The sequence below is a fragment of the Eschrichtius robustus genome, chromosome 20 (assembly GCF_028021215.1).
Source record: "Eschrichtius robustus isolate mEscRob2 chromosome 20, mEscRob2.pri, whole genome shotgun sequence".
Taxonomy (NCBI): Eukaryota; Metazoa; Chordata; class Mammalia; order Artiodactyla; family Eschrichtiidae; genus Eschrichtius; species Eschrichtius robustus.
The window spans coordinates 5841650-5869530 of NC_090843.1; the positions used below are offsets into that span (position 1 = coordinate 5841650).

The 27881-nt window shown below is 52.5% G+C and overlaps 1 protein-coding gene across 4 annotated transcripts in view; it reads right to left on the reverse strand.

Moving 5' to 3' along the window:
- SDK2 (sidekick cell adhesion molecule 2) overlaps window positions 1–27881 on the reverse strand; it is a 266204-nt gene that overhangs the window by 93548 nt on the left and 144775 nt on the right. For all 4 annotated transcript variants that reach the window (XM_068530696.1, XM_068530694.1, XM_068530697.1 and 1 more), the window contains exons 3-4: window positions 14796–14902; window positions 1723–1870 (exon numbers count right to left, since the gene is read on the reverse strand). In XM_068530696.1, coding sequence (XP_068386797.1) covers window positions 1723–1870; window positions 14796–14902 — 255 coding nt within the window. The remainder of the gene's footprint in view (window positions 1–1722; window positions 1871–14795; window positions 14903–27881) is intronic.

The window sequence follows — 27881 nt, forward strand, 5'->3', positions numbered from 1 at the left end:
CGTGACTTGCTTTGACCAATGGGATGTTGGCAGAAGCTTGCGTTTTGCTTCTTCTGCGACTGCCAGGAGGAGATGCTAGGGCCCACTGGCTAGAGGCTGGGACATGTGGGGCAGAATTGAGTCACCCAGGCATTCTAGTCAGCCAGCCCCAGCCAAGTGAGAGAGCCAGGCCTAGCTCACCAATCTGCCGGTTCACATGACAAATACATGCTTATTGCGTCAGGCCACTGGGACCACTTGTTACGTAGCACTATTGTGTCTGTAGGTAACATACATTCTAGGACAGCGGCTCTCAATTGCGGCTGCATGCTGGAATCACGGGGAAGCTTTTAAAAATCTCAAGGCCTCGGTACACCCAGTTTCAATGAAATAAGAATGTGTGAGGGGTAGAATCCGAAAATCAATATATTTTAAATGGTCCCAAATCATCTCAGAGGGTAGCCACGTTGAGAATCAGCAGGACCAATTCTCCAAAAGTACAATCACTTTATCCTTTTTAGCTCCCATGTCTTTGTACCTGTTCTCATATAATTTCCACATAAGGCAGAATTAAGGACCTGACTCTGGAGTTGGCAAGCCTGGCACCAGCTGCGTGAGATTTGGCAAAGCAGTTAAACTCTGGGGGCCTTCATTTTACCATCTGTAAAAAGGGGGTAAAATCAGCCACCTCGTAAGGTTGTTGTGAGGGTCATTCATTCAACAAATATTTCTTGAGGTGGACCTGGGGATGGAAAAGGGAACGAGACAGAGCATCTCTCCCTGGGAGGTGTGTGTCCGTCCCGGAGGAGATGGTGATGGGGGGTGTGCTTAGCCCAGGCCTGAGAACACAGCAGGCACTCCATAAATGACAGCCACTCTTGTTGCCAGGATATCATCACGTTATTAAGATCACGCTTCTCTCACTGGACCTCATGTTCCCCAGAGGAAAGAACTGTCTGTCTTGGCTTCTGCTTCCTACAGAGACCAGAATGGGCTCCACCCACAATGGACCTGCGGCCCAAGCGGACTAGGACCAGGGTGGTCTTTCTTCTCTTCTGGGAGCAGAGTGTAGGGGAGAGTGCGGGTCCTAAAGAGGACAGCCTGGGCTGGCTCTCCCAGGGGGGTCAGGAGGGCCGCTGCGTCCCCTGCTTTGCCCCTCGCCCTCTGTGGAGGCGTTGCTTCTGTCACTCTGCCCACAAGCCAGGCTGCCACAACCCCCTTCCGGGCTGCACAGAGGGGCCCTTGTGAGCGCTGAAAGGACCGTGTGTTCCTCTTCCCGCCTCTCCTGGCCTCACCTCCTCCCTGGAGCCAAAACACACACAGCCGTGCACTCCAGTGGACACCCAGCCACACAGGCACCGCGGAGACACCCTGCCGGGGAGGTGCCAGCGCCCTCCCATGTGCCCTGAACCCTGGGCCTGGAACCACGGTGACCGAGCCTCTGTCTGTGCCAGTTCGGGTTTTTTAAGTGCTCTTAGAGGCAGAATTATTCTCCAGCCGAGAGTGGAGCCAACGCCTGGGATTCCCCGGGGAGGCCACGGAACTGTCATGGTTCCAAGACTCCGCCCGCACTTTCCCAGAAAGGCCCCTGGAAACCAGACTTCCCTCACCGGGGACGACCCCATCTGGCTCCCTCCCAGAGCAGGAGGGCCCTCCGTCCTCAGCATCTGGGGGCCCTACGTGGCCCCACAGTTCCTCTCCCGGGGCCGGCCCCCCACCCCCCACCAAGGGTAGCATGCTCACATGCGGCTGCTGGGCGGGATCTTGCGGCCGTCCCGGAACCAGGTCACCTGTGGCCGTGGGAAGCTGGCGATGCGTGGGGCGCGGATGACGGCCGCTTCTCCGTGGGCGACGCTCTGGTGCTTCTCGCTCTCCTCAAAGCTCCCCATGTCTGCGGGAGGGAAGGGCACATGGAGGGGTCAGGGGCCGGAGGTCGGCAGCCAAGACTGCCCGGCTCCCGGGCTGAGAGTGGTGGCAGCGGAAGGGAGTTGTGGGGCGGACAGGATGATCGTGGGGCCCGGCCACCACGCTCGGGCTACCTCACGTGGCCCCATCACCCCACCCGTCACTACGACATGCTCTGCTTTGTACTTCTGGGGTTTGTATCCATTTATATCCATATGTCCATGAAGCAATGGATTCATCCAGCAACCATGAGACACGGGTCATTATTTCAAACAGTTTACAACGGAGAAATTTCTGAAACAGGCTCGTTGACTTGTCCAAAGGCACGTGGCTGGAACAGGGCGGAGGCAGGATTTGAACTCAGACCTCAGAGTCTGGAGACAGGCAGAGCTGCACCTCCTTCACTGCCCTGCAGTGCGGCAGGGGCTTAGGTGTGGGGTGAAGGGCACATCTGGGGACCAGTTTCCCGTGCCCTTGGGTGAAGTGCGTGAGGCTGTATGGATGTCGCACACAAACACCACGTTGCCCCTTTGAAAGAATGCCCACCCCCTTGGCAGGTAAAGAGGGGACCGCTGGTCCAGCTCCGATGTTCCGTCAGCCTGGAGGGGAGCAGCGGAGATGCAGGTGGGAAAGTTCTGGTTGCCCACCTGCCTGCTGGGATCAGGATGGACTCTAAGAGCAGAGGCTTGGAGATGGGTGGAGTGTGGGCAGGGGTGTTTGTGCTGATGACCACGACTCTTTAAAATGAATGCACATCCTTGCTACCCAAAGGGTGGTCTGTGGGCCAGCGACATGGGCACCACCTGGGCGCCTGTTACAAAGGGAGAGCTTCTGGCCCGCCCCGCCCCCCAGACCTGCTGAATCAGAACCTGCCTTTTAACAAGACTCCCAGTCAACTGTGTCCACATCCAAGTGTGAGAAGTACTGTTTGCCCTCCAACTTGGCTGTGTGTCACTGAGTAACATGTCAAGAGTTAAAAGCACCTAATGCTGGGGTTTCATCCCCAACCTTCTGATGTCCCTGGCACGGGGTGTGGGCTGCCCATCAGAATCCCCACGTGCAGTAAGGTTCAGACCACCGAAAACTGGCTGTGAGTCCCCGCTGCCCACCTGTTTCCTCCTGGATCAAGGGGGCCGCGTGCTAAGCCATATGGGTCTCCTGCTGCTTTGATTTATTTCTTAACCCCTCCAAGACCACTGCTCTTCTTCCTCTCCTTCAGCCAGGAGTCCCCAACCTGACTGCCCCTTAGAACCCCCTTTAATGTTCTCAGAGGTAAGAACCTTTTGGGATGGCTGGGCTCCAGACATCAGTATTTCTAGAGCCGCTCAGGGTGTTCCAACACGAGCCAAGGCTGAGAAGTACCACTGGGCTGAAGCCAGTGGTTCTTACACTTTGGTGGGTCCCAGAATCCCTTGGGAACATGGTAAGCCCAGAAATTTGCTCCCACCCTTCCCTCATCCCCTAGGGCACGGAAAGGCCCTGCTTCAGCGTGCCTGGGTCTCTGAGTCCTTGACTCACCTTCCCGAGGATTCTGCTGCACGCCGAAGTTCGAGGACCACCGGCCTACACTCTCGTTTTCCAAAGCCCTGGGCTTGAATCTCTTCTTGGCCACATTCCGCCTTGAAGGCTTTGCCTAACCTGATGGTTTTGGCCACAATCTCTCTGCAAAGGCTCTCACATCTGCCCTGGCTCCTCCCTGAGCTCCAATACCCAACACCCAACTTGCCACAGGAAATGCTGGGTATTTCTTACCTCCTTGCCATGCCAAGCCTCCCTTCTTGCTTTCATAGTTCTGCTAATAGCTGCCCCACCTGCACCTGCTCAGATCACCTGGGCTCAGATCCTTGGAGCCTTTCGTGGTGCTTCCTTTCCCACACTACGGCCCCTCTGTTCTCCCAGGCCCCACCCACATGCTCGCCCCATCACTTGGCTGCACGGACTCCGCCCCTACATCATCACCTACACCGGATCCCCCCTCCTCCATCTTCCACTTTGCTCCTGATTAATTTTTCTGACTTGCTCAGATCCTTTGGTATCTCCTCATTGCCCCAGGAAAATCTAAATTCCCTTGCCTGGATTCAAGGTCTCTCCCTAATTTGACCCCAACCAACCTTTCTTGTCCTATCGCCCACATCACGTCCTGTGTCCCCCACCACAATGAATTACTTACACCCCGCTTCTCACCTCAGGGCCTTTCTTTGTGTTGGGGATCCTGCCTGGAACGCCACCAGAGCAAGCCATGACTCACCAGGGCACCACGATTCAATAGCATCCTGGGAGGATCTAGTCAAGTAAGTGTCTCAAGAAATGAAACCAGCCGTTGGCATCCTTGTCCTAATTTGGCAAGCAGTAAATGTAACGGTGGTGGCTTTGGAGTCACTGAGACCTGAATTCAAATCCCACTTCTGTTACTTATTAGGCATGACCTTGGGCAAAATTTTGACCTTGCTGAGCTTTAACTTCCTCTTCTGTAAATTGGAGTTAAGAAGAGTATCTTCCAGGACTTCCCTGGTGGCGCAGTCGTTAAGAATCTGCCTGCCATTGCAGGGGACGCAGGTTCGATCCCTTGTCTGGGAAGAATCCACATGCCACGGAGCAGCTAAGCCCATGCACCACAACTACTGAAGTCTGTGCGCCTAGGGCCCGTGCTCCACAACAAGAGAGGCCACCGCAATGAGAAGCCCGAGAACCACAACCAAGAGTTCCCCACTCGCCACAACTAGAGAAAGCCCGTGCGCAGCAACAGAGACCCAACACAGCCAAAATAAATAAACAAACAAATAAATAAATAAAATTTATTTAAAAAAAAAAGAATGGTCTACATTAAAAAAAATGATACAAATGAACTTATATACAAACAGAAATAGACCCACAGACATAGAAAACAAACTTATGGTTACCAAAGAGGAAAGGGGGGAGAGATAAATTAGGGATTTGGGATTAATTTATACACACTGCTATGTATAAAATAGATAAACAAGGACCTACTGTATAACACAGGGAACTATACTCAGTGTTTTGTAATAACCTATAAGGGAAAAGAATCTGAAAAAGAATATATATATATATATAAAACTGAATCACTTTGTTGTACACCTGAAACTAACACAACATTGTAAATCAACTATACTTCAATAAAAAAAACGATGGCTACCTTACTATTTATCTCCCATTCAACATGATCTTCTTACAGTGTGATTGACACTCCTGCCACTGAGAGGTGGGGGCTAAGACCCCTACCCCTTGAGTCTGGGGGTTTTGTGACTATACTGGTAGAATATGCTGGAAGTGATGCTATGCGACTTTCAAGGCTAGGTCATCAGAAGGATATGGCTTCCACCTGGCTCTCCAGACACTCCTGCTTGGAATCCAGCTGCCATATTGTAAGGAAGCTCAATCTAGCTCACACAGACACCGGAACAGCTCTTGTGCAGAGGAACTGAGGTCCCAGATGACGGCCAGCATCACCATTGGACATGTGAATGAACATGTGAGCCCTCAGATAATTTCAGCCCCCAGCCTTTGGGTCTTCTAGTTGAGACCTCAGTCATCAAAGAGCAGAGACCAGCTGTTCCCACCATGCTCAGTCCAGACTCACAGAATCAGTGAGCATGATAAAAGACTGTGGTGCACCATGATGTCTGGGGGTAATTTGTTATGTAGCCGTAGAAACAGGAAGAGTATAGTCAAGTGCTAAAAACTGTGTCTAATATTTATAGTATTAAAATATTGGAATCCTATACATTTTTCACAGTTTAAACATCAACCTCTTCAACAAAGATTCTCCCATGTCACCCAAATAGTCACTGATCCTATGTCAGGTTTCCTTCTAGGTGGACTTCACACAGATTGTCTCATTTCATCCGCATAATGACACGACAAAGCTCAACTTTCCTAAATACACATTTTTGAGTTGTTTACTAATTTCTGTTACTTGGCTCTGTCTATAAAAAAATTGCATCAATAAATCACATTGATTTCAGTTCTTACAATAATTTTATCTATTTAAAAAACTTTTCACAGAGCTCCGAAGATATATTTGAACAATTTAAAGCAATTTCATGGTAATCATGTTTTTCCTCCTCTCTCGGGTTTTATTAGCTCCATTTCGTCAGTGAGGAAATTAAAGCTCATGGAGATAGAGTGGCTTATCCAACGTGCGCAGTTAGGGCTGGGCCAGCCAGCGTTCAAACCCGGCTCTCCCTTTGCATTTCCTCCTCGCCTCTTCCATGACTCATCCCCTGTGTTAAAATTCTTCATGCACATTCTTTATCTCTTTCTACTACATTGAAAGCTTCAAGAGGCAGTTCTATTCAATTATATTCATGAGCAAATCCTTATAAGACACCAGGCCCCGTCCTCTGCACACAGTAGGTTCTCTCTAAACTCATCCAATGCCGTCATGCAATGACTCTTTATTGAGTCCCTACTATGGGTCAGGCAGGCTTTGCAGAAGGTGCTGAAGAAAGACCCGGTCCCTGTCCTTGTGGAGCTTATGGTCTGGTTAGGAGAACAGGCATAAGAAAACCAACCCAACGACATTCAGGGACATATTGTGACAACTGTTAGGAAGAAGGAACAGGGTTGTTTTTTTTCTAATGAGAGGCGACATGAAGGGAACCTACTTTAGACTGGGAGGTGGGGGTGAGGCCTTTTTTAAGCAGAGACATAAATAAAGGGTAGGTGTTAGCCGTGTGTGTGTGTCTGTGTCTGTGTCTGTGTGTCTGTGTGTGTGGGGCGTGGTGATAGTCCAGAGGAAAGAGAGTATGAGAAGGCTAGGAGGTAGGAGAGAAGTGCTAGTTTGAGGAAATTTAAAAATGCCAATAGGGCAGGGGGGTGGGTTTGTTCAGTGGATGGATGAATGAAGAGATGGATGGATAGATGGGTAATTGGATGAGTGCAGGGATGGATGGAGGGATGGATGGATGGAGAGAAGGAGGCATGGATGAATGAAGGAAATGCAGGATGGAGGGATGGATGACTGTATGTGTATGTGGATGCATGCATAGTTGGATGAGTAGGTAGATGGATGGATGGATGGGTGGATAGATGGAGAGAAGGAGGCATGGAGGGATGAAGGAAATTCAGGATGGAGGGATGGATGACTGTATGTATATGTGGATGCATGCATAGTTGGATGAGTAGGTAGATGGATGGATGGATGTGTGGATAGATGGAGAGAGGGAGGCATGGAGGGATGAAGGAAATGCAGGATGGAGGGATGGATGACTGTAGGTATATGTGGATGCATGCATAGTTGGATGAGTAGGTAGATGGATGGATGGATGGGTGGATAGATGGAGAGAAGGAGGCATGGATGGATGAAGGAAATGCAGGATGGAGGGATGGATGACTGTATGTATATGTGGATGCATGCATAGTTGGATGAGTAGGTAGATGGATGGATGGATGGGTGGATAGATGGAGAGAGGGAGGCATGGTGGATGGAGGGATGGATGATTGTATGTATGTATGTATATATGGCAGGATGGATAGAAGAAGGAAGGGCACAGCTGGCCTTGTCCCAAGTGTTGCAGTTGATGCTCTCATTCACGCTTCCATCCCACAATCTCCCCTCCCTATGGCTCTTAGGCCCCCAGAACCCTCCCAATTCTCTCTACTCCACTTTGCCAAATGGGCCTCCTAGGTCAGGGAGCCCCTTGCCTCTGCTCAGGGGGGCCCAGCGCCCAGGCGTGCATGTCCTGAACACCAGCTGCAAGGGTGGTGTGAAGAAGAAGTCTGCTCAGCCAGCCAGGACAGGAGAAAGGCTAGAGGGAAGTGCACACTGATGGGGCTGGGGATCCAGGATCTCCTGGGAAAACTCACTCCCACTGAGGTGGAAACAGATAAGGGTTTATCTCCTATACTTCCTCTCCAAGATACATGCTTGTTAATATACCACGTTGTTTTGTTCCTTGCAGCGCTGATGCAACTTTTCCTAAAAATTCCCCCAAGAGCAAAGAAGTGTGGGCCTGGGGCACAGCTGGACGTGACCTAAGACTATTCCTGATGTTTTTGTTGTATCTTAAAAGGTCTTGTAAATTATGCATTCCACTTCAGAATATATTTATTGCTTTTATTTATTTTTAAAACATTTTTTATCATGAAATGTGTCATGCATAAAAAAGAGCGAATATAATTATATGAATAGTTCAAAGAAGAAGAATAGAATGCACACTCACGTACCCACCACCCAGTTTAAGGAACAGCACATGAACAAACCTCGTCCCTCTCCCCCACGGCATCCCTCCCATCGTATCCCCTCCCTCACCAGAGGTAATTGCCGTCTTGGATGCTGTGTCAATCATGTCATGGCTTTTTCTTTTCTTTCAAGTTTCACCACACGTAGATGCATTCTTAAACAGTTTATTGTTAATTCAGCCTGTTTCTAAGCCCTTTGGGTTATTTTGTATGTCATCTACTTGATTTGCTTTCTTTTGTGCAACATGTTTTTTGGGAGCTCCATCTCCGTCCTTGTACTTGGTTTAGTCATTTTCATGGCTGCTTGGACGTCCATGTATCAAGATAGCACAGTGCTGCTGCAGGCTGGCTTTGTTATCAGTGTTTTGCTGTCCTGCTAAGAACAGTCTCATGTGGATCTTCTAGCACATGTGGCTGAGAGGATCTCTAGAGGATGCACCTAAAGGTGGAACTGCTGGGTTGTAGGTTGTGCAAATGGTAATCTTATGAGGTAATGCCAAGCTGTTTTCCTGATATGCACCAATTTGCTAATTCACACACCCACCAGCAGTGGTGGGACTTTCTATTTACACCTTGCCTTGCTAGACTCTGGTTTCTGCGATGGGATGGTACTTCACTGTGGTTGTGTTTGCTTCTTATGAAGATGCTGTTTCTCCCTCCAATCAGTTGTATCACGCCTCTGCCTCTAACCATCCGTGACTTCCACTGCATCCTGAGTAACACTGGAACGTCCAATCGCATCTTAGAACGTCACCATCTGTCCCCAAGGCCTCACCTCCTCTTCCGCATCTCCTTCCACATCTCCATTCTCCATTCAATACACACACTCAGGTTGAGGATTAAGAAAAATGGGCCCATTGGTGGCACTCTGGACATCAACTCCAGCCCATGTGACAAGGGGTCTGATGCCCTCAGCTCTCATCTTGTACAGGTGGCTGCCAAGCTGGGGGGCCGGCCAGGCTCCCCAGTGGAGCAGGGGCTCTTGGCCCTCTGATGTGTGGGTGGGCTTATTGCTGGGGCTGGGGGTTCCAAGTCTGAGCCATCCGCCCACCTGGTGAGGGCTGGGATGGGGTCAGGGATGGTGCTCAGGTGAGGAGGACAAAAAGGTGCCCACAGGATCTGGATGCCAACTCCAGAAGGCTCGCCCAACCCTCTCAGCCATTCAGACCACTTGCCACATGCCAGGAATTTATGGCGACTTTGTAAAAACAGAGACTCGAGGTGGGGTCAGGAAGGGAGCTGGGGAGGTGGGTGGATATTTTATTGACTTCCCCTTAATTGCTGTCATTAAAAACATGTAAAGAGGGGACTTCCCTGGTGGCGCAGTGGTTAAGAATCCGCCTGCCAATGCAGGGGACACGGGTTCGAGCCCTGGTCCAGGAAGATCCCACATGCCGCGGAGCAACTAAGCCCGTGAGCCACAACTACTGAGCCCGCGAGCCACAACTACTGAGCCCACGAGCCACAACTACTGAAGCCCGCGCGCCTAGAGCCCGTGCTCCGCAACAACAGAAGCCACCGCAATGAGAAGCCCGCGCACCGCAACGAAGAGTAGCCCCCGCTCACCGCAACTAGAGAAAGCCCGCGTGCAGCAACGAAGACCCAACGCAGCCAAAAATAAATAAATAACTAAATTTATTAAAATAAAAAAAACACGTAAAGAATCTTTTTGTAATGACTTTGCTATTATCATTAGTGGTTAGCACAGCTGCCTTATTAATCTCCCATTAGAACCCAATTCACAGCCCCTCTTTGGGAAGGGGGGATGAGAGCCAGGGGTGGGGCCTGCCTGGCCTGGCCTGATCCAGTCCCTGTGGAACTGGCTGCTTGAAACCCCAGGACAAAACCCTCCCACCCCGGGAAGCAGAAACAGCCAAGGAGGGAAGATGAGGGCTTTGGAGAAGCAGCCGTACCCCATCCATCTTCAGAACAGTGAGCATCTGTGTGTCTGTGTAAAAGAAACAGACGGAGGGACAGACAGATGCAGGAGGTCTGTAGGGCACACACCTGGGAGAGGCCCAGGACTGGGCTGGGTGAGGAAGGTGAAAGATTTAAGGAGGTACCCACTGTCAGGGTCCCGCAAGTGCACGGTGAGTCCCTGAGAGGGAGTGCCTCCTTAAAATTTGCACCCTCCTTGCCACACCCTAGCCCCAGCCCTGGAGAGCAGAGGCGGCGGCTAGGACGGTACCTCCGAAGGTAGACAGAATGAGAAAGGATGTGAATGTTCGTTCCAGGACGCCTTCCCTGGTTGGCCTGGCAGAGAGAAGACGTGTACACTCTGCCACCCCGAGTGTCCCCTGGGCTGGGCGCCATTTATGATGCTTTGTGTGCACTGATTGATTACTTATTGTCACCACCCGGCCAGGTAGGTACTAATATTAACATTCCTTTTTACACATGAGGAGGCAAAGGCACACAGAAGTTAAGTAATTTGTCCAAGGTCACACAGCTAGGGAGAGGTGAGGGGGATTTGAACTCAGGGTTCATGGCTGGGTCCGTGGCTGGGTTCGTGGCTCCACTCTACGGCTGCTGGTGGCAAGGCAGGAGAAAGGAGATGGTAGAAATACTGGCTGTGGGAACTTGGGTTGTCCTCTGACCTTTCTTTTAAGAGCCCCTATCTTTTTTTTTTTGGCAGTACCACAACGCACGTGGGATCTTAGTTCCCGTACCAGGGATAGAACCTGCATCCCCTGCAGTGGAAGCACGGAGCCTTAACCACTGGACCGCCAGGGAAGTCCCTCCTCTGACCTTTCTGAGCCTCAGTTTCCCCATCTCAAGATGTGGCTCCCTAGACATGCCTTCCTACCTCCGAGGCCTGTCCTAGGGACCCACGGAGGAAAGACATTTGCACAATTTCACTGGCGGGCAGAGTGTTTTGGAGGCTCTGCTGCGTCTCCCTGGCCTCTCCTTAGGGACGTGGGTGTCCAGCTTGGACCCGTGATTGTGATTGTTCTGAAGGCTCCTGCGCTTGTGTTCATCTTTTCAGGGAAACAGAAGCCGTGCTTCCTTCTCCATCTGCACCCCGGCCCCCTACTCCCCAGGGGTCCAGAGCCCTAAGCCAGTCACCGACTAGACTGGGGCTAGAATCCAAGGTTTCTCCCCCGCATCCTCCCAAGGGTCATGCCCTGGCACACACAGAACCCGGAAGCCAGCTGTAAGCATTTTTCATCTGCTTCCCTGCGGATAGCAAAGAAAAGGGGTGACGGGTCAAGGCCACCTGGTGGCGTGAGATGGCCTTCAGCCTAGGTGGGGGCCGCATCTACTCACAGGGCTGTTTGGACACAAATTATTCCAGTCCAGGGGTGTCCCTCTGATTCTCTTTGACCCCTGGCCCCAGCAGCAACTGCCCTCCCCCCAGCTGGACTCCATTTCGATTTTTCTCTTCTCGCCCTCAAGCAGCAGCGTGGGGAGGTGTGGACTCAGGTTGTGGCTTCAGCTCCTGCCTCTGGCGCTTCCCAACTGTGACTTAGGTGCGTCCCCTCAGCCACACGGAGCCTCAGTTTTCTCATCTGTAAATGGGGATGGGGGCTTCCACTCTGCAGGCTGGGATGAGGCGGGGATGGGGGAAGGGGAGTGAGTTTCCCTTCTCTGTCCCCCTGTGGCCACCAGGGCTGGGCGAAAGCTCCATCTGTTAAGATGAGTGCTTTTCTCAGCTGTCAGAGAGAAGTTCCTAAGGCCCCCCTAACTCGTTTGCTTTAGGGCCCAAAGGGCTGCACAGTGTGGTCTCTGCTTGATGACACTCTGGAGGACAGAGCTTCAGGCTGGCAAAGCGGCCTGGGGCAGATGAGGCTGGGGTCTCAGCACCGGCCCCTGGGCGCCAGCTCAGGGAGCTGCAGCTGGTGGTCAGGAAGGGCTGAACCTGGGTCTCCCCGCCCCGCCCCTTGGGCCCCTCCGAGGTGCCCCGTGCTCTCCGCCAGGGGCCTGTAACCACATCTGCACAGCTCAGCCCCAGCAACACCATGGAGCCTGGTGGCCACATGGTGACAACCATGGTTGTAACTGTGTCCAGAAGGTGCCTGGAGCCCAGGGTGACAGGTAGCTCTGAGCAGCCGGGCAGGGATCCCCCTGTGAGAGGTGGTGGAGGGGAAGGGGCCGGGCTGGCCGATGGCCCAGGGGACAGTGGCAGCTTCCTGCTCTGCATTTGGCCAGGACAACTTTTGCTGGAAGCCATTCCATTCTGCGGCCTGTTTTTTCCTTCTTTAAAATGATAATATAGAATATTCATTGTAGCATTTACTCTCACTGAATCAAAGTGTATTATCTGTAGGCATTGGCTAGGTGCATTGGTGGATACAGGCTCAAGGAAGGGCAAAGCCTAGGGGGAGGTAGTACTAGATGCACATTACAGATGAGGAACCTGAGCTGGGTGAGGCTCAGAGAGGGTCAGTCACTTCCCTGGGGTCACACAGTGACTGAGGGCAGAGTTAGGATTCGAATGTGGTCCGTCCAACACGAAAGCCTAACCTCTTCATCAACCGTGCTGCCAGTCGTGGTGATGGGCACCCCACAGCCTGCCAACGCTGTTAGGCCCCCTCCCTCCCAACCCTCCCCCCCTGACTGGATCTCAGCACTGCAGAGTCCCAGGCTCCCTCATGGGTTTGGGCCAGGCCCCCTGCATGGCACCGCTACCTGGGGTCATTCCGGCCAGCATCACCTGGAGTGGTCCAGGACCCTCAGGACCCAGAGAGCCCATAGTGTGTGTGTGTGTGTGTGTGTACGTGGGGGGGTGGACCCCCACCTCGAGGGTCTGTGGCTGGGCAGACAGTTAGGGTGTTGGCTAGCTCGAGTCTCTGCCATCTGCTTTTCACCCCCAGGTCGGTCTGAGCCCTTCCCTGCCACGTGCAGGGAATACCGGGGACACCTGAGTCCTTAACAAAGGCCTCTGCCCTCCATCCGTGCACGGGCTCGCTTGCTCTGCACACGGGCCTGGTCACAACCCATCCCTCTGCTTGGGGGCAGGAGGGTACCCTTGGGTCTGGGGACAGGATTCATGCACATGCAGGCCCGGTCTCAAGGGACCATCCTCATGTGAACAGGAAGATGCCTACGGTGGGAGAGGGGTCGGGGGCTGAGTCCTGGGTCCTGGATCCCTACCACAGCCACGGAAAGAAACATCCCAGCCACACAGACACTGCTTCTCTTCCTTTCTCTTTCTGATCGGCGGAGCCAGCCCAGGGGAGACTCATGTCATCTCTGGGGCTTTCAACTCCAGGAAGGTCCTATTGTCTCCTATGAGCGAAGGCTTTGGAACAGACGCTCGCCTGCTTCCCCCCGACAGCCTGGACTGCTTGGTGTCCTGAGAGGTATTTTCAACTGCACACACACACACGTTCTCACCTGCACACAGGTGAACAAAGGCGCCGACCAATCCAGACACACACATTTGCACCAACACATGCCCGAACCCACGCCCACCCTGGAGTGCACACGGACACACACATGAGCAGTCTCTCTGCAGGCTGACCCACGGCTACCCCTGCACTGCTGCACTCTGGGCACCGGCTAAACGAAGCTCTGTGGGAGCCCTCCAGCTGGCTGCCAGCGGCCCTGATCCACGATTTTAATTCGGGGCTTTTCCACTCTGAGTAAGCTGAGTTGCCTTTAGCGCTGATTTATGAGACAATCAGTCCTCCACTTCTGATTACGGTTGTCTTCCATAATTATTATAAACACTCTTTGCCCTCACTTGAGGTTTTCTTCTCGATTTCTCTCCCCCACTTCTCTCCAAGTAGCAAACTCTCTCCTGCGCTAGATCTGAGTCAAGCGCCAGCGGGCCCCAGATGAGAGGGTGTCCTTTTTCTAAAAAAAAGTTTCAGGGCTCATTAAGGCGTTCCACACTCCCGTGGCCCACGGTGCAACCTTGGACCTCTCCCCCTAAAAATCCCAGAATGAAACAGCCCATAATGAGGCTCATTTCTAGCACACGGCAGCTATCTTAGAATGGGGGGCAGGTCCGGGCAGGTCTGGGAAGGGGATACTGAGTCACAGGGGGAGGGGGTTGATTGGTGCACTGGTCCCTGAGATGCCCTTGGGTTCTTCTGAGGCTTCCCTCTTATCCTCCATCTGAGGGAGCCCTTTGGGGCTTGGTGGCAGTGGGGGAAGTCTGTTACCCCAAAGGCTCGGCGAGGCTCTATTACCTTACCCTCTGCTTGCCTGGCCCTTTCAGGAACCCTGACTCATCAGGTCCCCTCTCCCTCTTAGAGCTATGGTACCCACACCAGCCATCTCCCAATGCCTCCTGAGACCGTGGAGACCCCCAAGATGTTACTGCTCCAGGGCTGAGCAAGCTGGAGGATGGAAAAGTTAAGGACATGGCGGGGGGCCCTGGGGAATCTGCCAAGAAGACCCCGGGACGTCTGCCATTACGAAGATGCCCCGAGTTTGAGGCCAACCCCGGAGAAGTCCCTTGAAGCAGGTGACAGGGCCTCCTTTTCAAAGCAGAAGCAGCTGGTCCCATCTAAAGAGTGCTAAACTCAGAGAGCCAGCAGATGTGTGTCACGTGTCAGCGGCGTGGCCTTGAGAGCTCTTGCCACCTCTCCGGGCCTTGGTTCCCAGAAGGCGGGAAGGGCCACCGTTAGCACCCAGTGAGCGTGGAAAGCCTCAGCTGGGCTTTGGCTCTGCCCAGCGTGTGGCCGATGGGTGACGACTCTGCAGATCCTCTCCCGCCTCACGCCCTCCCGCCACCCGCCCCAAGTCTCCGCTGTACTCACAGGCCACCTGGACCTCGGTTTGCCGCTGCAGCAGAGCGCCCATCCGGTTGCGCACGATGCAGCGGTAGAAGCCGGTGTGCGTGCGGTCCAGGCTGGTGATCATGTACCTGGGGGCAGACGAGACAGCCAGTGAGCAAGTCGGGCAGCTGCGGGGACGCAGAGGTCAAACTGGGGTCAGAGGGCAGAGGTCGCCACATCAACCTCTTCCATAACGAAAGGCGCCAGGCAGCCCTTGGCTCTACCATGGGGGTCACAGAAGGGTCCTTATTAGTAAGGGGGTCCCTCCCAAAGGCTTTTGCTCAGCTGCCCAGGAAGGAGCCTGCACTTTCCCAAGGACGGGAGATGCTGTGCCTGAGCCCTTGACCCTGGCCGTGACCAGGCCTCCCAGGACTGCTTTGGGTCTGTTGGAGGCTACTGTCCTCCCCTGCCTGTGACCTGCATGACTGAGAAAGGTGGGGGTGTTTTCTTTAGCCTGGACCAGGGATACGCCATAAATGTTAACTTAAATGGATGTAGGTTTGTTATAAAGCAGAAACTAATACACCACTGTAAAGCAATTATACTCCAATAAAGATGTTAAAATAAATAAATAAGTAAATAAATAAATAAATGGAGGCAGGGAAATTTACGTTTTCCCAAATGCTTTGCATCATTCCATCCTTAAGAGTTGCCGACAGCTTCACTGAAGCTCTGCGAAGGGAAAAGGCAAAGTCATCTGGGCAGGGCAGGTTGGCTTTCTGTACGTGTGGGCCCTGGGGCCAGAATGCATGAACCCAAGGAGGCTCTAGGGTATCCTGCTTTGGGAGCACATCACCGGCCTGAGCGCTGCAGAGTCTGGTGTTGGGGGGAGGGCGGGGGGAGAGCAGGTGTGCGGGGCGCTAACCTGGCTGGGAGGAAAGGAGGAGGCCAGGCAGGTCAGTGCAAGGAGCTTCTGGCAGCGAGACATGGCAGATGATAGGTGCTCTCTGGTATGGAGGGGGCTAGTTCCCCTAACACCCATCTCGTGATCACCTTTCTGATCCTTGGGCAGTGAATGGCCCAGCAGGGACCTCTGAGGATCCAGGGGCTTGTGCCTAGGAGACCTCCCCTGCCCTTGGGTGTCCTAGGTTTTGCCAGCTGACTTGGTCAACAAGCTTATTGCCACCTGCTCCCAGGCTATGCCAACCCTGGGACAGAGCAACCTTATTTGTAGGATTTGCCAAGTTTTCTTTTACATGAGTTCTAGCCAGTGTCCATCAGCATCTCACAATGAGGAAACAACTACCACTTTCCGAGCACCACCTATGCTTCAGATGCTGTATTCAGTACTTTTCATTCATTTCATTTCTTTTCTTTTTTTTTTTTGGCTGTGCCGCGTGGTTTGTGGGATCTCAGTTCTCTGACCAGGGATCGAACCTGGGCGCCTGGTAGTGAAAGCGCTGCGTCTTAACCACTGCACCACCAGGGAATTCCCTTCACTCATTTCTTTATTTCACACAGCAGTTCCCAGACTACTGGATATCATGGACCAGTAACACTTAAAAAAATGGGGCCAGACATAAGATTGTCTTACTTATGGCCAAGTATGACCATTAAAACCAACCAACCAAAAAGCAAACAGGGAAACAATCAAGCAACCAAAAAAACTAAAAAAAAAAAAAAAAAAAAAAAAAAAGATACAGGCATGAGAGAAAAAGAAATAGAAATGGTCAGTATTTTATCTAAAAAGGACATTTTTGAGATCACAAAAAAAAAATGTAATCTCAGCATCAAAGCAATTTTAACACATTTTAAACTGAAATTTTATGCCGTGCCCATGACACTAGCTTCACTTTTCTCATTTGATGTGGACAGGTGCCAAATGTCATGGGTCTGAATTTGAGAGTCTTTCACCTAATCTCTCTGCTAACGCTATGGAGGCAATACTTTCATTAGCTCCCCCTCCCCGTTTTAGAGGTGAGGAAACTGAGGTTCAGAAATATCACATCATTGACCTGTGGTCTCACAGGCAGTAAGAGGCAGGGCCAGGGTTCCAAAGAACCTTTCTGACTCCAAGCCCAGCTGCTAACCTGCTCAACACGGACATCCTACCCCAAAGGGCCCCACCTTCCATCCTGGGACTGCACGAGCCCCAGACTCACAGGTGGCTGTGTGCCAAGCCTGTTCTGGCTCTGCATTAATATCCAGAACCTTCTGGCTGTCCAAGTCTCTTATCTCTGCCACCGGCTGCAGCTCTTATCTATCCTTCATTACTATGCACAGCGTGATGATGGGGAGATAGCGGGTACCCAGTCTCTGGTAAATTTCCTATTCTCCCTCTATTCTGTCCTCAAGCCCATCACAGGCTCTCGTGCCTCTGCCCCATCACTCCCTGGGGGAGCTGGGGGGGGGACAGCTTTGGGTAAACTGTTTGGGTCTTAAAAGTGATGGGGTGACCCAAGAGGAAGATGGAAGGAGAGATTGGCTGGAAAAGCTCTCTATCTTTGAAAATGGAATCGGATATTATTAAAAAGCACCAGGGAGAGGAAAATGAACAAAAATGGCCAAACACAAAAAGATGCTCGGCCTCTGTCACAGTGAAAGAAAGTCCAATCAAAAACAAGACAATATTCACATATCAGATTGCCAAAAATTTTCTTGTATGATTACACCCATGGCAAGAGTGAGGGGGAAGGGAAGCTGACCTCACATCGGCTGATGAAAGTGTAAATTGGTCCAGCCTTTGGGGCAGAATCGATCAAAGTAAGAATACTCCAGTCTTTTGACCCAGAGGCTGCACTTCAGGGAGCTGGTCTTTCAGATGTACTTGCAAAAATGTGACAAAAAGCAGGTACGAGGATGTTCACTGTGGCTTTGCTTGTAATGGCAGAGACAAATAAACAAAAACCAGAAGCAGCCTAAACATCCATCAAAAATGGAGTTGAATCGACTAATGATGCTGTAGCCACGGAATGAACGAAGAACACCTGTATGGGATGAGATAGAACAGTCTCCAAGATGCACAAAGCATGGAAACGAAGTCGAAGCTGGAGACGGCGGATGTTTATGGAAATTAAAAACACGAGAAATAAGCTAAATAGTATCACAGCTGAGTGTTAGGGACATGAGATATAATGTATTCTTATCACTTGATAAGTTGTTGTTTATTGATACAGGCTACCGAGCCCTTAGTCTAATGTTTAGGATCATGCAAATTGACCCAATAAAAAGAATTTTGAGTTTGTGAGCCAAAAAAAAAAAAAAAAAAAAAGTCAAAGAACAGTGTGTTATGATGCCATGTGGGTAAGCTGGAATAGTACATATTTGTATATATCTGCACATGCATAATCATATATACACTCTAGCATGGACCTAAAATTTTTTCGGGATGGATACGCCAAAACATGTGATCTGCCTTTTGGGAGAGGTATTAGGAACGCAGGAGGGAAACGTCTACTTTTTGATTTTATGTCTTTCTACGCCATCAGAATGTTCTTCATCGTATGCATATGTTGCTTTTATTTTAAAAATAAAATTAAAAAATGCACTTTGAGCATATAATGTCAGGATATATTATAAAAAAGACACCAGGGACTCGTTGTATCTGGGTTTGTTTGCTGATGTCAGTGATGTGTGGTGAAATTTAAACTTTAATATAAGTTGATTTCTGCAGAAAGCTATAGTTCATTTGCTTCAGCCAGGAAGCCCCAGGCCCCACCTGGGGCCCTGAGGAAGGCCAGCTGGGTGCAGGTCTGCCCCACCCTGAGGTCAGTAGAGGAGGCCTGGCTCTGGGCCTCCCCTCGGCCCCCACGGTGGGGAGGTGGGCATCCTCGTCTGAGCATCCTTGGCCGGGCAGAGAGCAGGGTGCAGCCCCCCTCCCCGGGCTGTCTCTGGTGTTCCCCTCCCTGCCTGGGAGCACTATTTTTGGCTTGTAGGCAACTGTTATTTAAAGTAACAGTTCTGCCCACTGCCTTTCCTACCAGAGAAACCCACTTCGCTCCACCCAGATTGCCTCGCAGGCGGGTGGAAGAGGCAGCTGGCCAGCATCTCGGTTTGCAAATCCAGCGCTGCACTGTGAGAATGCAAGCATCCGAGATAATGGTGACAGCTCATTATCCCCCCACAGTGCTCCTTCCTGGGCCCTCAGGACGCACTTAGCCTACAGCTCTATCTGTCCCACCCACCTGTGGCTGCTGGCCTGGCAGGAAACTGGATGAGCCCAGGCCTGTCCAGGTCCCTTCCAGAGGCAGGGGGACGGCTGAAATGCCCTGTGCAGGAGGGTACACTTGTGATTGCCCAAGACAGAGCCTGGTACTGGAGAGTGTACTGAGGCTTCTGATGTAGGGAAAATTAAGCTTGATTTTCGCTTCTGCGCTTTCTTAGGAGTGTGGCCTGGTCAAGTTATAGAACCTTGCAAGCCTCAGTCTTCTCATCTGTAAAATGGGGACAATAATGGCCACCTTTTTTTTTAAATTGAAGTATAGTGGATATACAATATTATATAAATTGCAGGTGTACAATATAGTGATTCACAATTTTTAAAGGTTATACTCCATTTACAGGTATTATAAAATATTGGCTATATCCCCCGTGTTGTACAATATATCCTTGTAGCTTATTTCTCACCTAATAGTTTGTACCTCTTGCTTCTCTACCCCTATACTGACCCTCTCCCCCTTCCCTCTCCCACAGGCAACTGTTTTCTATAGCTGTGAGTCTGTTTCTTTTTTGTTATACTCACTAGTCTATATTCACTAGTTTTGTTATATTCACTATTTTTTAGATTCCATATATAAGTGATGTCATACAGTATTTGTCTTTCTCTGACTTTACTTAGCATAATGCCCTCCAAGTCCATCCATGTTGCTGCAAATGGCAAAATTTCGCTCTTTTTTATGGCTGAGTAGTATTCCATTGTGTGTGTGTGTGTGTGTGTGTGTGTATATATATATATATATATATATATACTACATCTTCTTTATGCATTCATCTATTGATGGACACTTAGGTTGTTTCTATAATGGATGTCCAGGTTGTAAGTCCTGGACTTAAGTGCCTGGCACATGGCAGGGGCTGCACAAATGCTTGCCACATGAGGGAGCAAATATATGAGTCACTGGCGGGGAGTGGAAGGTAGTGGGGTGAGGTTGGGAGGATCAGAGAGGAGGATGAGGAGGGTGAGTAGGACCTTGCTCCCCCCCTGCGTGAGGATCCAGGAAGGGCTCCATACCAAGCATCAGGGGAGCACAGATGCCCTGGCAAATTCTTCGGCTTCCCCGTGGACATGTCCCAGCCACCCACGAAGGATCTGCCACACCCGTTGGTTTCCTCATCCTTCTTCCTGGGCTGCCCCCTTGGCCTCTTGGTCCCAGGGAACCTCTCTTCACCAGCCTGACCTCCCAACCTCTCCGTCACCTGTTTGTACCCTTGTCCTGGCTGACCTGCCATCTCATTCTCCATCCAATGAGGAACAGGCACAGGGGTGTGGCTCCAGGAGATGGGAACACCTGGATTCACCTGCCTCTAGATCCCCCGCAAAGGACCGCTGATTTACTGATTTATTATAGGAAATACTTTCCTGGGACTCAAAATTCAAAGAATAAAAGAAAAAGTACACAGTACACATCTCTTCCATCCCTGTCCCACAGCTGCCTGGTCATTCCCAGCTCCCAACACACACACACACACACACACACACACACACACACACACACACGGAGGAAACCACTGTTAGTTTCTTGAGTATCTTTTCAGAATTCTTAGGCGAATGCAAGCAAATGTAAATTCATAAGGTGGGGATGGAAGAAGCTTGGCTTTCCCCCAGTCAGAGGGAGCAGGCGGTGGAGAGAGAGCCTCGGGGGCCAGGGTAGAAAGAAAGGGAGACATACAAGAATCCACACTGTCTGCTTTGCTCATCACAGGTGCCCTGATTTAATCTGCGGGACCCCGGTGGCACAGTCCCCTCCTCTGAGATGAAGGGCTGGGCTCAGAGTGGGGGGCGCATGACAACAATGCCGGGAGGAGCCGGGACAGATAACTGGAATTTTAGAGACACAAGACGCAGAGGGGAGAACATAACTGCCTAAAAAAACGTGGCGTCTTCAACGTACGAGGAAACACACAATGCCCTTTTTGGTTCGAGTCCTTGAGTGTCACAGTTGATATTTAAAACGATTCTTACTCACATTAAATAAGATATTTCAATTCCACAAAGCTGTCAGGAGCTGATGCGGACACCAGAAATAACAGACACACTCTTCTTGTGTTGTCCTCGTTAATAAGTCAGACGCCAGAGATGCACGTGTGATGCTCATGGTGGGGGGGGGGGAGCTGAGGGGGAAGGGTGCATGTGCACATGGGCACACGTGTGTACTCCCACCCCTGTGCACACATTCATGCACACATATATGCACATACATATGTGCACGTGTATGTGTGCACACATGTTGCACACATACATGTGCAACCCATACCACAAACTTACACATACACACGTGTACTCGTCACACCAATGTACTCATGTATACTCATGCACACGTACACACTCACTTGTGCACACTCACCCGCGTGCATGCACACTCATGCAAGGCACACACTTGGGTATGCACATGTGCACATGTACACTCCTACAAGCCACGTATGTGCACTCCTGCACACACATGTGTGCACACACCAACCCACATGAACACACACTCATTCACTCCTGCAAACACATTCACACCTGTGCACAAGGGCAACATGCCCAGGTGAACACACGTCCCTGGCCACGCCCATCCGAGGTCACCCAGGTGCACCCAGCCCAGTTCCAGGCCCCCCCCCCAACTCCTGCCCTCACGTGGAGGCCACAGGCCGCAGACGCCAGACGCTCTGTGTTTCCTCATCTAGATGCACCCGGGAGAGCGACAGCCACTGCCAGGCAGGTACCCTCCCAGCCAAGCCTCACCTCCTGGGGTCTAGGTGGCCCTCAGGACACAGATTTCTGAAACAGTGGCCCCCTGGCTTGTCCTAGGGCTTTTCTCTCCAAAGGCCCTGCAGGGGGGAGGGGCGGCACTGAGGTTTGGGGGGAACAGAGCTTCTGCAGCCAAGCCCCCTCCCTGGGCTCTGTGGCTGAGGCGTGAGCCCTCTGCCACCCACCCACCAGGCCTCCTCAGTGACCTGTGCTCGGGGAGGGGGGGGCAGCGGGAACTGCCCAGAAGCACTGCCGTAGGTGTCCCCGCGGACGGCCGGGCAGCTGAGTTCAGGGGACCCAGGCCTCCTCCCCTCTTCCCACGGGCTTTCGGGCAATGGCGAGGCACCAACTCCAGGATGTGTTTGTGCCCGTGTGTGTGTCTTCAGATGCGCCCCTGCCTGCATCAGGGGGACAGCTGCCCCACGAACAGGCCATCGAGGTGCTGGCAGGCTGGACGTGCACCCCATCCTGTGGCTTTGCTTTTGCAGAGATTCTTCGGGAAAGAAGACAAAACTCTGTCCAGGGTGATTTAAAGGGGAAAGTACATGTACCAGGTAATAATAATAATAACGTACCATTACATAATTTGTTCTGAGGGCTTTAACGTGCATCAACTCAGTTAATCTCACAATACTGTAGGAGACTCATGCTAACAGAAACCTCAGTTTATAGATGAGAACACTGGGACTCAGAGTGATCAAGTAACTTGCCTCAGGTCACACAGCTAATAAGTACCTAGTAGCCTGGACAGTCCACACAAAGAGAAGACGAACCTCAACTGGACACATACCTGATAGCTTGGGGTCTCTCCCTGAAGAAGGGTCCTTTTGACCGTCTACACTCTCCCCCTCACACACACACAGGCCGTGGATGACAGAGGGAAGAGGGGTGTTTCTGAGAAGTTAGTCTAGGGCCTGTTAAAGAGGATGGGGTGCTATTGTTAAGAGTAACAACCTAGTAACAGCGGAGGCCCAGGGGAGGGGGCTCGGCTGCTCTGGGTAACTCTTTAGCGGGACTTTTGGTTTTGGAAGGGGGTCCGGTCTGAGGGCCCAGGACCAGAGCTAAACTGTTGTGTGTGATGGTCCCCGGAGTGCGGAGTCTTCCCTTGTCAGCAGTGCTAAGGATCCTGAACTCATGGGGGTGGCGGAGGGGAGAGAGAAAGAGAGAAAGGGATGGAGGGAGGGAGGGAGAGAGAGAGAGAGACAGACAGAGAGACAGAGACGGAGACAGAGACACAGGGTGGGGAGACAGAGAGAGAGACACAGACACAGGAAGGGGAGACAGAGAAACAGACAGAGAGGGAGAGAGACAGAGATGGAAACAGAGAGACACACAGAGACACAGGGTGGGGAGACAGAGACAGAGACACAGACACAGGGCGGGGAGACAGAGAGAGAGGGAGACAGAGACACAGACACAGGAAGGGGAGACAGAGAGAGAGGGAGACAGAGACACAGACACAGGAAGGGGAGACAGAGAAACAGACAGAGAGGGAGAGAGACAGAGACGGAAACAGAGAGACACACAGAGACACAGGGCGGGGAGACAGAGAAACAGACAGAGAGGGAGAGACACAGAGAGGAGAGAGAGGGGAAGGGCCCACCGCCGGGCACAGGGAGTAGATGGGGCCTGAGAAGCGCAGGTCGGCAGGAAACCCTGGGGTGGGGGGCTGGCAGGGCAATTCAGGACCGGAGATTTCTGTTCTATTTTAAGCGGTTTCCGTCCTGGCTTGTAAGTCCCCTCCCACACCTTCAGTCAGAGTCTTTTCCGCACACAACCGGCTTCTGCTAACGGGGCTTTGGGGATGGAAGGGAGCCGCCATGCTCCTGCTGGAGGAGGGGGTCCTGGGGGTTGCCCAGGAGCAGAGCGGGAGCTGGTGAGGTGCCAGGTGAGGCCCAGGACAGGTAAGACCGTCCTCAGGGTCCTGGGAAGGCAGGGGGGGGACCCTGGACTCTTCCCCACACAGCGTGTAGACGTTCGTGTAGTAAAGAAGGCAAAGGCCCTTGGAAACCGGTGGCGGGGTGCGGCGCTTGGGCACGCTGGGTGCCCCCCACCCCTGGGAGACTGCAGGGTGGGCGGAGGGCTGTACCGCAGTGGACGGAACGGGGAGGAGCCCCTGCCTCTGATGACAGAACATGGGGGATAAAGGGATGCTGGGTCCAAGATGCGGGTCTACGCATCGCTCCTTTCTGCCTCAACTCACCCCCTCACCGGTGAACAGGGGTGGCTGGAACTTTTCGAGCGCTGGGTCCCCCCGGCCACAGTGCAGGGGGCACAGGCCCCGCTCACACGCGCAGGGGTCTGCAGCACCTGCAGCATCCAGGGGACAGCCGGGCATCGGGCTCATAGAGACCCCGCCCCCAGGGAGTACAAAGCTCCCCTCTGGCCCCAACTCTACCAAACTCCCAGCAGTTTCTAATGAAAACAAGCCACCGTCACCTCTCCACGTGCCTCTCCTCAGCCCGCAGGGAATGTCTCTGCTTTCAGCTTGCATGTTGCATCCAGGAAGGCTTCCTGAATCTCCTCTGGGCTACCCCAGGGTTGCCCCTGCCAGACCTGGTGCATGTGTCACCATTTAATGTTCTATGTACTTGTCTGTGTGTCCCTGAGGCCAGTTCTCGTGTATTAGCTCCACGCTCCTGGAGCATTACTCCTAGAATAATACGTGCTTCAGTGAACACTCTCTGGATGAGTGAACGAAACAGCCGGTACTGAAGGCCAGATCATGCCCCCGAAAGGTGTCCACATCCTACTTCCCAAAGCCTGGGAATATTTTACCTTACGGGGTATGATGGTTGAATTGGGTACCCCCAGAAGATGTGTTGAAGTCTAACCCCTAATACCTGCGAATGTTATCTTATTTAGAAATAGGGTCTTAGCAGATGTGATCAAGTTCAGATGAGGTCAGGAGGGTGGGCCTTGATCCAATATGAATGGTGTCCTTATAAGAAGAGACATAGACGCACAGGGAGAAGGCCACGCGGTGACAGAGGCGGAGATTGGAGGGATGCAACCACAAGCCAAGGATGCCAGGATTACTGCAACACCAGAAGCTGGAAGAGAGGCATGGAATGCATCTCCTCAGAGCCTTCAGAGGCAGCGATCGTGGCCGTATGAGCTTCCAGAAGGAACGCAGCCCTGCTGACACCTTACTTTTAGGACCTCTGAGCTTGAGAACTATAAGAGAGCTCATCTGCGTTAAGTCACAAAGTTTGCAGTTATTTTTTACAGTGGCAGGTCTCCTCCAGGTTGGGGATGGAGCGAGACCCAGGAAAAGTCTCTGTGACAGTGTGGGAGGGCTGAGTGGGTGGGGGATGAGGACGGATGTGGTCCATTCCCTGCAGACCACCGGAGGGCTGGGGCTGAGCTGAGCTGGAGGCCGCACTGCCAGAAGGCGGCTGCTCAGGTGAGACACAGCCTGTGGGCTTGGACGACCACCTTCTGATGGACGGTTCGTTTCAGGAGTAGAGATGCCGCAGGGCCTCCCCTCCCCGCTGCCCCTGTGCTCCCCGCTCAGCCGGGAGAGCCACGAGGCTCCGACTGATCCCGGGGCCCCGCAGTCAATGAGAGGGACGGCGGTGTTAGTGAGCTGGAGGCCACTGACACCGAGCCAGCCCTGGCTCAGACAGGCGGGGGGGAAGGGTGTCTGTCTGCCCTGTGACCTCTGGCCAATTACCTGCCTTCAGTGAACAAGGAAAAGGACTTCACTAAGGATTTCCATCAGCCAGGTGACCCCAACAGACTCTGGGTGAGAAGACAGGGAGGGGGAGGCCTGGGAGGAAGCTGAGGGCCTGAGAGGGCCCCTCTGCACGGGCGGGGGGCGGGCGCACTGCCACTGCTGGGAGAGTAAGCAGGGCTCCTCCCTCTGATAACAACAAGTCACAGCCGCATCGGGTTCTGAGCAAACACTTGACAGCCGTTGTCGAGGCAGAGGGCGGGGGGAGGGACTCCTATCCCATAGTAGCCGGGGACCAGGGCTCAGAAAGGTTGAGCAAGTTGCCTGAGGTCACCCAGCCTGAGGGCAGCAACTCGAGATTCAATTGCAGGCCCATTCGACCCCAAACATGTCCCCGGCCCACACCCACCCCCCAGGCCGTCCTGGGGCTCAGCAGACCTCTCTCTTCACACCCCGGAAACAGGTGACTCACAGGCACTGCCCAGACCTTGACTTGACCCAGGAGCGCCCCTCAGAGAGATTCGCCTGCTGCCTGAGAGACCAGGGTAGTGAGGTCTGGGGATCATTTTGCAAAGTGGCAAGTGACACGGGACATCACATTTTATCACTGGGGGCAGAGAGGGATGAAGAGACAGAGAAGGCAACACTTGTCCAGGGCGCAATGAGTTAAAGCTTACAGACGTGCCCGTTTGGATTTTAAAAAAAATGACTGGGAAGGAAGAAAGCCTGAGTTTGAGGAGGGTGGTGTGGTTATTTTACAAAAATCATAAAGAAAATAAAAAGACAGAGAGAAGGGTGAGGGTGGACGTGTCACCTTTCGTTTTGCTCACAATGATGCTCTAGAATCTTCCCCATTGCTCCCTGCTTTCTCCACCTCTGGGGGGTAGGGCGGGGGGAAGCCTTTCCATCTGCTCTCCAGGCTTCAGGGCCCACAGGGCTGCTTTGTCCAGGCTCCTGGCACCTGGCTGGAATTCCATGTGATCCCTTTTCAAGCCATCAGAAAGAAAGCAAATTAAAACAAGCCAATAAAGAGGCTGCACGGAAATCCGGCCTCATGGAAGCAAGTTGCCTGTTGCTTCCAGTTGCTTTGTGGCCTAATGGTTTTGCTTTCTGCCCGCTCTCCCCAGCCTGCCGGGTGTCTGGGTGCCCAAGGGAGATGCTGCTTTTAATGACCTCTTAGCCCCAGGGGGAGTGGGCGAGAGAGCAGCCACTTAATCACACCTGCCCAGGTGGAGAGGCCGAGGAGGCTTTAACTTCCACTGTAGCCGGGGTCCCTGCTGTGAGAGGCCCAGCTTGTTTGGGGGACACTCGGGCATCTGAGGGTGCATCTGTCCTCATCCCCACCTACTGACCCCTCCCACACCGTCTAAGTGACTTTTCCTGGCCCTGGCTCCGTCCCCAACCTGGAGGAGACCTGGCTGTATGAGTTTCCTACAGCTGCTGTAACAAATAATCACAAACTTTGTGACTTAAAACAATACAAAGTATTCTCCTACAGTCCTGGAGTTCAGAAGTCCTAAAATCAAGGCAGGGCTGCGTTCCTTTTGGAGCCTTTAAGGGAGGAACCCTTTCCTTGCCTTTCCCAGCTCCAGGAGGCAACCTGCCTTCCTTGTGGCTCCTGGGCCCGCATCACTCCAGCCTCTGCTGTTCTCCTCACATCTCCCTCCCTCACTCTGACTCTGCTGCCTCCCTCTCAAAAGGACGCTTAGGATCACATTGGGCCCACAGGGTAATTCAGATAATTTCCCCGTCGCAAGGTCCTTCCCTTAATCCCAGCTTTAAAGCCTCTGTGACCACCTGCATGAGTTTGCCAGAGCCAAGTGCCACAAACTGGGCATCTTAAAACCTCAGACATTTCTTCTCTCACAGTTCTGGAGGCCAGAAGCCTGAAATCCAGGTGGCAGCAGGGCCACGCTCCCTCTGAAAGCTCTAGAGAAGGAGCCTTCCACGCCTCTTCCAGCTTCTGGAGGCTCCAGGAGCTCCTTGGCTTGTGGCCGCATCACTCCCATCTCTGCCTCTGTCTTTACGTGGGCTCCTCCGCTGTGTCTCCGTCTCCACGTACCATCTCCTCTCTGCGTCCCTCCTCTTATAAGGACACCACTGCAGTATGACGTCATCTTAACTAATTACACCTGCCATGACCCCATTTCCAAATATGGTCATATTCTGAGGTCCTGGGGGTTTGGACTTCAACATCTGTTTTGGGGGACAGGAGGAGGGCTGGTGGAGGCTGTGGGGAGTGGAAGGCAGAAAGGCTTTTGGGAGGTGGTCCTGTCCAAGGCAGGACATAGGGGGAAGGCGAGCCTGGGTGAGGGGTGCCAGGCATGACGAGTAGATATCAGAGAGAGACAGAGAGATTCCTGGGCCCGTGAGGATTTGGGGCTTTTTTCCGAACGACAATAGGAATTTGCTGAGGGTGTTAAGCAGAGGTGTAAAACAGAGGTTGGCCAACTACAGCCCACGGGCCAAATCTACATCCCATCGCCTGTTGTACGGTAGGCGT